At 37.3% G+C, this 16448-nt stretch overlaps 1 protein-coding gene across 1 annotated transcript in view; it reads left to right on the plus strand.

The window, feature by feature from the left end:
• Positions 1-535: 535 nt before the first annotated feature.
• STXBP3 (syntaxin binding protein 3) overlaps positions 536-16448 on the plus strand; it is a 76341-nt gene continuing 60428 nt past the window's right edge. Inside the window, exons 1-3 of the mRNA XM_007485068.3 lie at positions 536-814; positions 10647-10696; positions 11167-11248. Coding sequence (XP_007485130.1) covers positions 766-814; positions 10647-10696; positions 11167-11248 — 181 coding nt within the window. The 5' untranslated portion in view covers positions 536-765. The remainder of the gene's footprint in view (positions 815-10646; positions 10697-11166; positions 11249-16448) is intronic.

The following is a 16448-nucleotide window of genomic DNA, read 5'->3' on the forward strand; positions in this document are numbered from 1 at the left end:
CAACTGTGACTGAGAAGAGAGGATGCTGTTCCCAGTAAAGAAGGATCGAACCCTGGGCAAGATATCAGGAAGTCCGGGATGGAAGGACCTGGGGCACAGTCTGACCACCTAGATGCTGTTTTCTCCCCTTGTTTCAGAGCGGCATGACCCCACACTCTAATTACTTGTCCTTTGTTATCCTCCCTGGATATTCATCTCCCCTTGACCCTTTAAGGGGAGTATTTTCCAAGGTAAGGTGCTCATGAGCATTGGAATGGAGCACAGGGTCCTGAAGATACGGGTTCAAGACCCACATACAACACTAGACAAATCACTTAACCACTCTGAACCTGTTTCCTCATCTGTAAAATGGGGGCGATACTTGGAGTATCTATCTTCGAAGGGTTGCTGGGAGGATTGGATGAGGCAGAGGGCTCCACAAAACTTGAAGCGCCAAATATGTGTCCTCTATCACTATTAAGTATAGGCTTTTAAAACAACAAAGGCAATAGGCTTCAGGTGGAAATAGCCTTCCAGTAGGGGGCGCTCCATCATAGAGCTCCACCCAGGGGCTCAGATTCAGCCCCCAAGTGGAGGAAAAACCTTTCCGGACACAACTGACGTCACGGGGCGGGTCCAGATAGGACGGAGGCGGAGCGTTCTCTCGGGTCACCATCGAAGGGGTGGGGCCTTCCCGTCAGTCATCCCGTCAGTCCGTCGGTTCTCCGCTCCCTCCCGGGACCCGAGCTTGATTGGGACCGAAACCGCTGCGACTCGCGAGGGAAGATGGCGCCGGCGGCGGAGGAGCGGGGACTGAAGAGCGTCGTGTGGCAGAGTGAGTGCCGCGGGGGGCGGCGGCGCCTCTTCCTGGTCCGCGTCCCGAGGTCTGGGGTGGGGGGGCACTTGTTGCTTTGGGATCTTCCTTTCGTCCCAGCTCTTCTCGGAGCGTGGCCCCTCCACCGTTGAGGTTCCCTTCCTGGTCCACCTAGGACTGCTCCTTCGTTTCTGCGGCGGGGGGCGAAAGTGCCCCCCCAAGAGTCTTCCTCCCCGCGCCGCCCCGCCCCTCCGGGCTCCGCCCTCTCGCGCCCTTCTGCTGGGCCGTCCGTTCGGCTCCATGCTGCCTCTGTTCTGCAAGTCTGGGCTCCCGGCCCAGCCCTGTGGGGCCTGCGGGGTGGGGCGGCGGTGAGGCCGGAGGAGCTCCCTGGGTTTGTGCCTCAGTATAACGCCCTTTTTGTCCGAAGGACGCCAATCTCGCCTCGAAGAAGGCTGGCCTTGGTGTGTGCGTTTGTGTATATGTATTGTGTGTGTTTATGCATATATACATACCATATATACAGGAATACATACATGTATCATATATACACGACTACACACACCTGTATAAGCACTGAGGAGACGAATTGCGGTGGAGCTGAAGACTTGGTCCACATAAACCAACAAGTAAATAATAAATGTGTGTATGTGCATAGGAATGCATACATATACACACGCTTAGAGGCATAGAGGAAGTGGTGTGTGAAGAACGGAAAAGATGAAAATCTTTAGTCAAAAACTTCATTAACTTGGCATCAAACCACTTCCTAGCAGTGTGTTAACTTAACCCCATTACCTAGCCCTTCGCCCTCTAATGCCGTGGAACCAATACACAGCATTGATTCTAAAATGGAAGGTAAAGGCTTAAAAAAAAAGGCAAAAACCAACTCTTGATTATTCGTGTGTGTCCACATATACATAGACACATTTATTTCTGAGATGAAATTATTAAATTAGATTAAATTATTAAATGAGATTAAATCTGAACTGCTGACATTAAATCTGAACTGGTGATGGCTTCCGTTGACTGCTACCTCTGCAGAACTGCTCCTCCTTCCCCTTTTGCACCCTTCCTGCCACTCCCCCACATTTAGCTTTTGAACTGTGCCAGGCATCAAGCAAGTACTTAATGAATAAATGCTTGTTGACTGACTAGGCAGGCCTATACTGACATCCCATTTATTGAAGTGCTGTGGTGTCACCTGTAAAATTACACTGTTGTCCTACATCTAAGCCTGATAAGTTTAGAAAAGGAGCACCTTTTAAGTAGGAAGAAGGGATTGTTTATCAGCTTAGTTGAAAGGAAATTGAGACCTGATATAATAGGACTGTGCATTCTGCAAAGATATGTTAACGACTTCCTGTGTGCCAGACATTGGGAATGTAAAGACGAAAAAATGGGAAACATTCTGGCTTCAAGGAGTTTTCAAACATTCCCTTCTCTTATGGTACTGTGTACCTTGAGAAAACTAAGTAAAATTGGGAGGGTGAGGGAAAAGATTCATGTATCATCTGATCACTCAACTGAACCTTGAAGGAAGCTAGGAATTCTAAAAGGTGAAGTAGTGTATCCTAGACGTGGAGGACTACCTGAACAAAGCTACAGAGACTGGGAGATGGAATGTGGAGTCTGGAAACAGTAACCCAGATTGGTTGGAAAGTAAAGTATATTGTTGAAGGGATTAATAGGATATGTCTGGCGAATTAGTTTGGAGCCAATTAGTTTAAATGCCATCTTTTGTATCTTAGAAAAAACCGTGTTTATATAGTACTTTGAGGTTTGTAAAGCATTTTACTGTTATCTCATTTGATCTTTCAAACCCGGTGAGGTAAATACTATTATCCTCATTTCACAAATAAGAAAATGGAAGTTGAGTGATTTTGCTCAGGATCACATAACTATTAAGTGTTTAAGGCAGGATTTGAATTCTAGCCTAGAGGAGATAGAGAATCTGCCAAAGTGTTTTGAATGGGTAAGAGACATGACCAAAGATATTTTAGGAAAATCAATTTGGCAACTTTATAGAGGATGGATTGGAGAGGGGGGAAGCTGGAACTCACCTGCCCAGTTAGGAGGCCATTGTAACAATCCAATGAAGGTAATTAGGGACAGAACTAGTTTGGTGTCCTGGTAAGTAAACAGAGAGATGGAGGTGAGATTTGTTTTGGAGGTAAAATTGATTGGATATAGAAATTGTGGGAATGAAGTATTGGAGATAGTAAAGGGTGGTTCCCAAGTTGCATTCCTGGGTGACTAGAAAGATGTTTCTATCCTCTATGGAAAAAAAAAAGTAAAATTTGAAGGACAGGATGATTTTGGGGAAAGGTAATGAGTCCATAGGCACAATGCTAAGGACCAGGATACAAGGAAAGTCTAGCACAGTCCCTGTCCTCAAAGACCTTCTATTCTAATGGCAGAAACTACATGTAAATAAGTACATGCAAGATATATATTGAGGGTGCAGGCTCAAGTGACTGGGGATGGTGGAGTCCTTCCCATGATTCTTTAGGAGTTCATAAGAGGAAAGGTTTTGGGAAAAGATAGTTTTGGATGTGTTGAGTTTGAGCTGTATGTTTGGTATCGTAGCTCAGGAAAGAGAGTAAAGTTGGATATTTGGTTCTGGAGATCATTTGCATAAAGATGATAATTGAACCCATGGAAGCTAATGAAATTGCCAGAAGAGGTAGTGTTCAATGAAAAGAAAAGAGGATTCAGGACAAGGTGTTGGTGGATGCCGAAGGTTAGTAGATGTGACTTGGATGAAGGACCCTCAAAGAAGACAGAAGAAATGGTCAGACACATAGAGAATGAGAAAAGATCAGTGTCACAAAAACCCAAGGTGATCACAGTGCCAAGTGCATCATAGAGGCCAAGAAAGATGAGGACTGAGAAAAGGCCATTGGACTTCAGGTTAGGAAATTATTGGTAACTTTGGAGAGGGCTGTTCTAGTTGAATGTTAATGTCAGAAGCCAAATTACGGTATCTAGTATCTAGTGTAAATAGCTTTCTCAAGGAGTTTTTTAGGCATGAAGGGGAATAGAGATATGAACTGTCATTAGTGGGAGAGTAGAATCAAATGAGGGTGACTTTTTTTGTTGTTGTTTTTTAAGAAAAAGGAGACATGGGTATATGTATAGTCAATAGAGAAGGGGCCATTAGATAGGAAGAAATTGAAGTAAGAGAAAATGAGGATAATAGAGGGAAATATGCTTGAGAAGATAGGATGGGATGGGATCAGAAGTGCTTTTTGACACTGGCAAGGAAAAGATCCATTTCATCAAAGACTGAAGTGAAGGAGAAGATGGTGGGAAAGTATGTCTGAATGAGGTGAGAGTAAGAGTAACTCTCAGAGAATGCCTTTTTTTTTTTTAAGTGAAGTATGATATGAGGTCCTCAACTGAGAGGGTGGAGAGGAATACTGAGAAAGCCATCCCACCATAAAATATCCCTGACTTTGTAAAGAAGACAAATGCATTCATATATATACACATTAAGGCCAATCCTGGCCATTATAAATGCATGATATTTAGTTTCAGTTGTCTTTGTTAACTATTCTTTGAAGGAGATTATTTACATCCAACCAAAGAGACTGGGAGTAGGAAATACTTAAATCAGCATTAAGGGCAAAGATGGCTGCTAAGCTTTTGCCTTTTGTGAAGAAACATTCCTATCTCTAATTTGTGTTAAGGATGTTCTCTCAGTTTTCTGTTGCTTCACAGATACTCTATGTTAGCTTGATTGGTGGGGAAACTTGGGGTTATGGGAATTAGGAGAAATTGGGAAATTCGTTAATTTTTCTCTCAGGTTTTTTTGCTTTGGAAGCTTTGATTGTCATAATTAATTGATGGAGCAAAGGAGGGAGAAAGAGAAAGGGGAGGAAAATGACCCACTCCCATGGCTGACTATAGGTCAGTTCTTATAGCAATAAAGACCTGTATTTTATGGTCTTGGTTGGGCCCTAGAAATTGAGCCTGAGTTCATTCCTTGTGCAGGTCACTATTAATCCTGTAATAGGTCTCATTATAAAGCAGAGATTAACCCCAAACTCTTCTTTCTGACTTCCTTATTACTGTTGAAGATAGGCTCCCCAACACCTATGTCATCCTTGACTCTTCACTCTCACACATACTACACCTGTTGTCAAATCTTGTCATTTCTGTCTTCACAATTTATTTCTATATGTCCCTTTCTTTCTATTCTCTCTATTCACATAATATTCACCTTACTTGTAGCCCTTTATCAGCCTTGCCTGGACTATTGCAGTAGCCTTCTAACTGACCTCTCTGCCTCAAACCTTGCCATTGCGTTCTTCCTCTTAACTCCCAAAAGTAATCTTTTTGAAGCACAGGTCTATGTTGCTCTAATCAGTAAATTCTAGAGACTTTCTTATTACCAGTAGGATCAAATATAAAATCCAGTGGCATTTAAAGCCCCTCCCAACTAGCCCTTCCTACCTTTTCTTTTATACTTTAGTCTCCTTTATATTTTCTACCATCCCTATATTGGCCTACTTGTTAATTTTTGAATGTGACACAGTATCTTCCAATACTTGTCCTCCATATGGATATTATGTCCTCTATGTGAAGAATATTCTCCTTCCTTATTTCTCTGTACCTTAACATCCTGATTTTAAGGATCAGCTCAAATAGTGACTTTTTATAGGATGCCTTTGTTGGCCCTTGCCCACTCCTCTCTTAAATTACAGGGGGGAAACTCTGAAGGTACTAAGGAAAAATTTTGTCTCGATCATTTTTCTGTGTTTCCACATAATAATCCTTTAGTAAAGACAAATTATTTAGGGGCAGCTAGGTGGCTCAGTAGATAGTAAGACCTGAGGTCCTGGGTTCACATCATAAGTCACTTAACCCCTATTGCCTAGTCCTTCCTGTGCTGCTACCTTTAAATCAATATTTAATATTGATTCTAAGACAAAGTTAAGGGTTTAAAAAAAATTTAGATGTGCCCATTCTACAAGTGTTTCTTTATACTATCTTAAGTATTCTATGTCTTATTTAATTACTCTACTCATAAATCAATAAAAATCTCCTTAAATGTTGGAATTATCTGTAATTCATGGGAGGAAAGTTACAAATTTTAGCAGCTGGCTATTCCTTTGCCTTTATTTTACAGATAAAGAAAATAAAGTTTTTATTATGTCACTAATATAGAGGCAAATTTTCCTATTTTTCATAGACATTTTTTAAACATCATTGTAAGAAACTGGTGAATGATATCTACTATATTTGGTATATATTTTTAAAGTTTCTACCTAGATAGATTATACTTTATTTTGGTTTTTAATTTATTTTTAAATGAACAAAAAATGTATTTTCTCCTCTCTCCCACCTCCCTTTCCCCACTGGAAAAAAAAAAAGAAAAGCAAAATCTTTGTTACCAATATGTATGTCCAAGCCTATTCCCACATTACTGATGTCCAAAAGATTCTACACCCTGAATTTATCACTTCTCTGTCAGGATATAAATAGTATTTCATCATAAGGCCCCAAAGATTAGTGATTAATCATTTGATTGATCAGAGTTCTTAAGTCTTTTAGAGCTTTTTGTCCACAATGTAATTATTATTTTATAGTTTTGCTTTTTTTTAAAAATCAATGTTCTGAGTGGATAGTTTCTTTATTAGGAGAAACATTTTTGAAAGGGAAGTGATAAGCTGGAGAATTACCAGAACTGGATAAATAAAGGTAATAAAGGGCTTAGAGATCATACCATATAATGATAGGTTGAAGAAACTAGTGATATTTAGCCTAAAGGAGAGAAGTATATGAGGGTCAGGGGGCACAGTGTAGAAAGGGGAAGAGATATCAGCTGTCCTCTTCATTTGTTTAAAGAGCTTTCATGTAGAATAGGGATTAGTCTTGTTTGTGGTAACTTGAGTCAGAACTAGGAACACTGAGTTGAATAGTTCATTCACCAAGTGTTTATTAAGCACCTTCTAAGTGCCAGGCGCTATACTGGGAATACAGAAACAAAAATTAAACAGTTTCTCTTCTCAAGGATCTTACATTCTCTTGGGGAGATGATGAATATATGTAAAAGGTGAAGTGAGGAGGAAATGCATTCTTGGAATGGAGAACAATTTGTGCAAAGGCATAGTGAGAGTAGATGAAATTTTCTGTATGAGGAAGAGCAAAAAGACTTTGGCTAAATGGTAGAAGAATACAATGTAATGTATAATAAGGCTGGAATGGTGGGTTGGAGTCAGGTTGTAAAGGACCTTAAATGACAAACAGAGGTATTTCTTTTTGGCCCTATAGCAGTGATGGCAAACCTATGGCACAGGTGCCAAAGATGGCGCACAGAATGCTTTCTGTGGGCTAGATTGGGCACCCCCTCCTTCCCAGAGTTCATATAGAAAGGCAGAGGGCCTTGGGTGGAGCTGCTCCCCTCTCCCTCTCCATCACACACCCCTCTGTCCAGCAGACCAATGGGAACACATTGGGGTAAAGAGGGGGGGCTCACAGGCAGCAGAACTGGAGGAGAGCAGAGCACTCTGGCCACTTCCCTCCCCCTCTCTACAGAACTTGCTGAGGACATTTCCTTACTTCACCCACCCCTCTGCCCAGCAACCCAATGGGAGCACTTCCTCCCTCCCCTTTGTGTGGGGTAAATGGCAGGGCATACCCAGCACATGGTGGGGGGCATGGCACTGGGTCCGGAGTGGGCTTGGGGGGACAGGGCAGGGCAGAGCATTCATTCTCTTAAAAGTTTCGCCATCACTGCCCTAAAAGCCTTTGGAGTTTACTAAGTCATTAGATGATAGAAAAATCACTTTGGCATTTCTGTGAAGAATGATTTGGAGAGAGAAGAATTTTGAGGCCCAGAGACCAACTAAGAAACTATTGTAAAAGTCCAAGAGTGAGATGATGAGGGCCTAAATTATGGTAGTGGTTATGTGAATGGAAGATGTGTTACAATGGTAAAAATGACAAATGGCAACTTGTAACTGATTATGTGTAGGGATGAGAGTGAAAGGTTAAGGATATTTCAAAGGATGTTGTAAGTAGAAAGATGGTGGTACTCTTAGTAGCAATAGAGAAGTTTGGAGGAAGCCTAGTTTTGGGGTAGGGAAAAGGTGATAAATTCTTTTTTGGATATGCTGAATTTGAGTTGCCTAAGGGTCATCTAGTTTGAAATGTCCAGTGGGCAGTTGGAGATATACATTTTGAAGCCAGAAAAGAAACTAGGGCTAGATATATAGATCTGAGAGTCATAGAGTTATCATCTGGATATCATAGAAGCGTTAATTAAATTCATAAGAATTGATGAAGTTATCAATAGGGAATATAGAGAGAAGACCCAAGCCATAGTGTTGGAGTGTATACATAGTTAGGGAGTGTAATAATGGATGAAGAACCAGCAAAGGAGATTAAGGAGAGGTCTCTTATTGTTGTATTACCATAGAACAAATCAGAGAAGATAATTGTAGGTATATAAAAGACAGAGTATTATCTGAAACTATGGGTCACATATTAAAAGGATATTTATAAATTAGAAAGATCTCAAAGAAGATAAAGAAGCATAAAAATATTTCAAGATTTATGTATAATAGAAGAAGCATTTCAATAATAAATACTGCTTACTCAGCATTTCAATAATAAATACTACTCACTCAGTTTCTTTTGAAGATTATATCTGAAAAACTTTAACTCATCAAAATTTGCTATTGTTACATATGGATTTGACTTGTCTTTAGCAAGAGAATCCAGAGAGTGATAGTTCAATAAATTTCATAGAAGAACAATTCAGTTTACCAAGCTAGAATGAAGAAAATAGAGACATAAATAGTGTTTTCATTGCTTCTTCCAATTTAAGATTGAGTCTTTAAAAGAGTAAGGAAGATATGGGAAGTAAAAGCTGGCTGAGTAGATAATGTTAAAGAATGGGATTTAGTTTTGGAACTGTAGCATAAGGAATAGTGAGGCTCTTGACTGGGAAAAAAGATTTTTCACAATGCCTGGAAAGAGCCCCAATTTGTCAAGAGCTATGCTGATCTGATCAACAGAATTTTTAAAATGCTCTAGAACTATTAGAATGTGGGTGACATTATATTCTATGCCATAAATAGTTAAAAAAAAAAAAGAATAGCAGTGGAAGCAATACATGAGTCCAAGAATTCCAGTTTCCTCTTAACACAGTACTATATATATATATATACATATATTTATATAGTAAAGCTGTGCTTATTGTTGCCTGTATAGCCAATCAGACTAGATGGATATGATTGTGTAACATAATCAAGTGGATCTATGTTTTCATCCATTTGGGAATTGCCATCAGCAACACTGACCACAGCCCACCCATGATTGCCAGTTCACCCACCCACCTGTCCTGTCTACAGCCATTTTCATTTCAGTTCTATGCCCAACCTCATGTTGTCAAGCAGTAAGAGATTTGGGACATGTTGATCTGAACATAGCCTGTACTTGTCTTCTAAATCTAGCCCTCATAGAACCTAGGTGTGGCCTTTACTTGCCTACTTATTATCATAAACAGTTCAAATCTTGCTGGTCTCCATAGCAGCAGCAGAAACAGTTGCAACAGCTTTTTCCAATAACTACCATGAGCAAGATGAGTCTTGTGCTACAGGTTCCTACTATGGTGTAAGATAAGGGAAATAAATCCTTCCTTTTGGCAGCCAACTTCAAACATTTCCTCCAGCCCCTTTTTAGGGATTTTAAGACCAGCTAGCTATTCACTCCCACTCCTTCCTTTCCTTCCTCTGAGTTTTCCTATGTGTATTTTTCCATTCAAAGATATATCATTTTATGGGTTCTCTTGTCTATTTTGAGGTTACCTATAATCAGACAAACATAGTAATTGTTATGAATTTAGGCAGTTCTTGAAACAATAAAGTTGAGTTTCATTCCCCATAAATATATTTTACTGTGTACTTACTGCACTAGACTCCTGTCTTTGCCATCTTTAAAGCACTGATCATTTGCTCAAATGCATACTCACCCCAGTCTTATAGCTAATTAACAGAGGTATGTCTCCAGTATTTTTTTAGATTTTACCTTGGCACATTTTTTCAAATTTACCTGACTCCTCTCCAGGGCCTTGAAATCAGACTCCAGTAAATCATCATTGGTAACCTGGCAATCATAATTTTTTGAACCCATATGTTAACCATAATGTAGATTTTCATGAAGTGAAAACAAAACCATAGAGATACTAAGACATAACAAAACACTGTTAGGTATTTGCATATACATTATCTTATTTTAGCCTTGCAAAAATCTTAGGGAATAGCAAGATAGATATCAGTATTATACAAATAGAAAACCTGTTTCAGATGTCTCACTGACCATTATTAAAGTAATTAAAACTCATATCTCCCAGTCTACTCTCTTTCCGTGTCCTTTTCATAATCTTAATGTTAACAATGTATGTATTTTAAATGCTAATACCAGTTGAAAATTCCACTGATGCCTTTTCCTGTGGTATAGCTAGAAATGTACTTTATAATAGTTTAGACTTTGAAATTAGTTTCTTTGTTTCCCTCTATGTTGTCTAAAGCAAATACTTCTACCTTAAAATTTAAGTAGAATTGGACATGAGGTGATAGTTTTAGAAATATTTTCCAGAAAAGTTCACAATTATAGTCTTATTTACATCATTTTGGTTTTAGTGCTTTAGTAACAGATTATCACTTTAAAAGTACAATTTAACTGAGCTTAAAATAAATATATAATCCATTTTAAAAGTTATTGTAAAATTAGGACCAATAATTTCCCATATTGTAAGAACCACTTTTTAAATGATTTGGTATTTTAAGTGTTGCAATAATATATTTCTTTATTTTATGTACATGTTTTTTGTTTGTTTTTTCAGAAATAAAAACAACAGTACTTGATGACTGTAAGAAGGAAGGAGAGTGGAAGGTAGAAATTGCTTGTTTTGTTTCAATATTGTGCCTGGAACTGATAATTTATATTTTTAATGTAATTTGATGCCAAGTATAAGTAAAAATGCATGCTTGAATGAATGAAAAAGTATTTATTAAGTACTTATATGCAAAGTGCTGTGATTTTTTTTTTGCAGGTAAAATATGCAAGGAAATAAAAACTATACTGTCTTTAAAACATCTTGGATCATAGAAGAAGAAAAATCTAAATAATATTGTATTTCACAGAGGCTGTATTATCAAACATATGGAAAAAGTTAGTTTTCATGGCAATACAAATTAAATGACTAAATATTCAGTCCAGCATTGGAATTTTCCATTATATTTCAAAGAAGACTTGCTTTTAATTTTAAATGAATTTTATTGATAAAATTAATGTAAAATATTTGGTCTTTATAATTATTAGTAGTTGTGACTTATTTAATTTTTAATTTATTTTTATTTTAGATAATGCTTTTAGATGAGTTTACCACTAAGCTTTTGGCATCATGCTGCAAAATGACAGATCTTCTAGCAGAGGGTATAACAGGTAAGTGCCACCAATATTAGTGATGTCCATTTAGATTATTTGTAGACATGAGAGATTTCTGGGTCTTATTACAAAAATTTGTAAGTTTTTGATGAGATTGATAATCATCAAGGTAGGTATTTTTTTCACCATGTTTACAATAATTAGATTTGGTATTTATTTTATTTTTATTTTATTTCATTTATTTTTTTTATTTTAAAAGCCCTTATCTTCCTCCTTGGAGTCAATACTGTGTATTGGCTCCAAGGCAGAAGAGTGGTAAGGGCTAGGCAATGGGGGTCAAGTGACTTGCCCAGGGTCACACAGCTGGGAAGTGTCTGAGGTCAGATTTGAACCTAGGACCTCCCATCTCTAGGGCTGGCTCTCAATCCAGTGAGCTACCCAGCTGCCCCCAAGATTTGGTATTTATAATTCTGCACCAATATCTATAATTTTGCTAATCCTCAGAATGCCTCTGTGAAATGAACAGGTATAGAGATGCCCATGGTCACACAGCTAGTAAAGACATGAAGGACAGACTATGCAAATGTACGGGGGCAAAAGATAGAGTATTCAAATTAGGAAGTGCCCAGTAGTTCAATTTGTTTAGAAATTAAGGTATAAAATGGACAGTAAATGCAAAATAAATCTAAATTGGTAGGATAGAAACAAATTGTAAAAGTTGGTATAGAAGAAAGAGCTTAGGATGATTCCAGGGTTTAGAAGGCGAGTGACTAGAAGGATGGTGTTGCTAAATTAGAAACAGTTTGGAGGCAGGATGTACTTAGGGTAGAAGATAATTCCGTATTGAACATGTTGAGTTTGAAATGGTAATGAGGCATCTAGGTAGAGAAATTTAACAGCCAGTTGGAGAGGCAGCTAGGTGGCAAAGTGGATAGAGAGCACTAGACCTGGAGTTGGGAGTACCTGGGTTCAAATCTAGCCTTAGATACTTCCTAGCTATGTGATCCTGGATAAATTACTTTGTCCCAATTGCCTAACCTTTACCACTTTTCTGTCTTAGAGTTGTTACTAAAACAGAAAGTAAGGGATTTTAAAAAACCATGCAATTAGAGATTCAAAATTGGAGTTCAGAGAAGAATTTAGGACTGGCTGTGTAGCTTTGGGTTTGGACATACTCTGTATGGAAATAAGTGGTAGAAAATATAGAGCAAGAAGAGAATCATAAGGTTCTTGGGTTCTATTCAAAAGCCAATTCTACTTCTTTTTTTTCTTTTTAATTCACATTTGGGGATTGTATAGAAATTCTTAATTTGGAACTGGAAGGGACCATAGCAGCTTGTAGTCCTATTCATACACATAAGGCATCTCCACCATAATATACCTGACAAATGATTCAGCTTAAAGACCTCCAAAAAAGAAGAAAACACCTCTAGACAGCTCATCCCACTTTTGGACAGCTAGGAAGCTTTTTGGGAAATCAAGCCTAAATCTGCTTCTCTGAAACTTCAACCCACTGCTCCTACTTTTGCAGGCCCTTCTGGAGTTTGAATAGAACAAGGCTAGTCCTTTGATAGCCCTCTAGGTACTTGAAAACAGCTATCATGTGTCCCCCATGTCTTTTCTTCTCCTGGCTAAACATTTTAAGTTTCTTCAGTCAATCTTTATATGACATAGACTCAAGATCCTTCACCATATTGGTTGCCTCCTCTGGATACACTCCAGCTTATTGTTGTCTTCCTTTAGCAGTGACACAATTGAATACAGGACTCCAAATGAAGTCTGATGGTGGTAGAATACAGTAGCACTATAATCTCCCTTTTCTTGAAAGCTATATTCAGTCCAAGACCACATTCGATTTTGGAGCACCGCTGACTCATTTTGAGCTTCTTCTATTTATTCAGTTTCAGTTGTGTCTAACTCTTTGAGACTCCATTTGGCCATTTCCTTCTCTAGTTCATTTTACAGAGGAGGAAACCAAGGCAAATAGGATTAATTGACTTGCCCAGGGTCACACAGTGAGGAAGTGTCTTAGGCTGGATTTGAATTCAGACCTTTCTGACTCCAGGCCTAGCATTCTATCTACTGTTTTAGCTAACTTCCTACTAAAACCTGCAGATCTTTTTTCAAAGTAATTACTGTCTTGCCATTATCTCCCCATCTTATCCTTGTGAAGTTGAGAGATTTTTTTGTTTGTGTTTTTGCTCTTTTTGAGGCAGGTGGACTATCTAAGGACAAAAAACATTTATCCCTGCTGAATTTTATCTTAGATTTGATCATTGTTTGGGGGGTAGATACAAATTTTCAAAACCTTTTATAGAACCTGGGTCTCATAATTAATGAAGACACTAACTTTACTGGAGAAGTTGGCAATTGATAATGACCCAGGAATACTTTTGTATCTTATTAAGCACTTGTGCGTGTGCAAATTTAATTAATTTTGAAAATGCATCTTTTTGCTGGATCCTGGAAATGGTGGAATTTTACTTTTATACATGTTTTATCAAAAGAATGCATTTGTCAGTAAGTGATAGATTGAATTGATTGTATACCAAATAAACAAATTTGAGCAAAAAAAAAGTAAGATAATTAGTAATCAAAGAATTTCAAGGCTTCATGACATCTACTTAATTCAGACCAAACTATGTTCATGACATATCCTAATTTTTGTGTAATCTTTTCTGAAAAATATTAGAATATCTAATAACCCTCATTGTTAAGTAGTCAGTCCATAACTCAAATCCCTTTTCCTGTTTTTGTTTAAACTTCTTACCTCTTGTTCTTGGTGAAAATAAAGATTAGATGCTTTGGGGTCATCTATACTGTATCATTTTGCATGTAAGATATTTAGTTCTCTTCAAATCATCTTTTATTTTGGCAATATAATTATAATTCTGTAATACTTTTGTTATGGAGCTCTTATTGGAAGTGTGTTCAAGTATTCTGTCATTTCTAGGAAATAAGGCCTTAGATACATGATATTGTAATAGAGGCTGATCAGTGTAAGAGGGAAAATTATGAGACTGACCATAAATGAATAATTTTATTAAATCAAAAGTAGTAAGAGAAAAAAATGGAAGAATAGGAGAGAGAAAGATATATAGGTTACTTTTATTGCTGCTCCATTTAACTTGTTATTCTGTGACCACCATTTGGGCCATCTCTTGATTCTATTGCTGCTTTTTTCCAACTGCCATTCTATCATCTTTGACCCAATCCACTCAATGATTTCCTTCATATAATCCTCTCCTCCCAGTCAGGCCAACACCAGGTATTCAGGTAGTTAACAGGAGATGATATCACCTGTGCAGAGGGTAAATTTCCTTAACACCTCAGTATTTAATATAATATTCACTCAAAGTTTCCTTAATATGCAATTCTGATAATAGCAATTAGGTTTTTTTTTAATTAAATAGTTCCAATATTAGTTCCTTATAAGTTAAATTATTAAACCAACCTTTTCATTCATAACTTTTCTATGAAACTTCAGAGCAGAAGACTAAAATTCAAAAGACCTTGGTTTTAATCCCAGCTCTGTCATTTAATGGCCATGTGAGCTTTAACAAGTCATTTATCTTCTTGGAGCCTATTTACTGCCATGTAAAATAGGCAGCCATTTATCAGAATTTTAAAATAGGGTCATGACTTTTCTTAGAAAATGGTTTATTCCTTATATTGTTACATATTAAAGAATCATAATTTTTCATTTATATTATATAATAAATCCAACACCCATTTTACATAGTAAATGGAAACTTCTAGGGCAGCTGAGTGTCTCAATGGATAGAGAGCCAGATATGGAATCAGGAGGACCTGGGTTTAAATCTAGCTTCAGACACTTTCTAGCTGTGACACTGGGCAAGTCACTTAAAAATTACCTAGCCCTTACAGCTCTTCTGCCTTTGAACCGATATTTGTATCAATTCTAAGACAGGAGGTAAGGGTTTAAGGAAGGAAGGAAGGAAGGAAGGAAGGAAGGAAGGAAGGAAGGAAGGAAGGAAGGAAGGAAGGAAGGAAGGAAGGAAGGAAGGAAGGAAGGGAAAAGAATGAATACTTTATCATTAACAAAGCTAAGACATTTTCCAGGTATTTCCATGAGTGTTTTCTAATATTATCACTGCATTTCACAATAGATTTCTAAACACTTTCCCACAATCAAGAGTGTAGCATAAAGGCCGAAATCAAAACATTTCACTTTAAATATGCAGTAAAGAAACTGAATTAGTGACATCTAATTGGCACTTCAGAATAAATAAATCCTGAACTTCAATGTGATCTTGAAACTGAATAATTGGGGGAATATATCAAATTAAATTATTTTTGCAATTTGAAAATCTCTTCATCAATTAAGATAACTTGTTCACATTGTTACTTTAAGAAGTTGGTCTTGAGATAAACTAGTTTGTTTCAGTATTTTGCTTATCTATAAGACTTTGTGTGGGGGAGGGGACAGGAAACGGATATCCATATTTAAAAAAGAAGTCAAACAATAGCTTTTCTTGCTTGCCAGTCATATTAAGTGTTTAATTATGGCTAGAGTTTCTAGGCTTTTTGCCAATAATATGTTCTTAAGGAGCAATATTCATATTTACAGTATAGTTTTTTCAATATTGATTTAAAAACAGAAACTTTTAAGCTAAAAGTTATTTTGGTTTTAAAAAGAAATGGTTAATCTTGTAATTTCTTTTTGAGTATTTTACATGTTTTACATTAGTTGACATCAATTAATTACAAAGAGTTGTGGAATAACTAATGAAAAATTTTATTGCCTGAATTCTAGGAAAGTTTTCCACAACTCTTTGTAATTAAAATGTAAAAGTTGCCTGAAAACAATATTAAAGTATTTTAAAATGGTTTTTAAAGTGTTAAACTATTTCATGACATATAAAGAAAGGTTTTGAGAAAAGATACTCAGACACATATAATTATTAGTCAGATAGCATTGCCACATTTTATCACTTAGGACCTTTTTTTGTTGCTGTTTAAAGTTTTAACTTTTGATATACTGTTTTTCCCATTCATCTTTTACTTTGTTTTCATGTCTCCAATTCCCCATTTTGCCATGATTTCTTAGTATTCAGCTTGTTGTTTTCAGCATATGCTAAGCAATTTTAAACGGTAGAGCTGTTGCCTTGTTACAAAATTATTGCTGTTTGATTATTCTTCTTAATGAAGAGACAGCCTTATCTAAGAGCTGTTGAGTGAATAATGCTGCTAATGGTTCATTGGTTATGCACAGAGTACATTTTCAAGACTTCTA

The sequence above is a fragment of the Monodelphis domestica genome, chromosome 2, assembly GCF_027887165.1.
Source record: "Monodelphis domestica isolate mMonDom1 chromosome 2, mMonDom1.pri, whole genome shotgun sequence".
Classification (NCBI taxonomy): Eukaryota; Metazoa; Chordata; class Mammalia; order Didelphimorphia; family Didelphidae; genus Monodelphis; species Monodelphis domestica.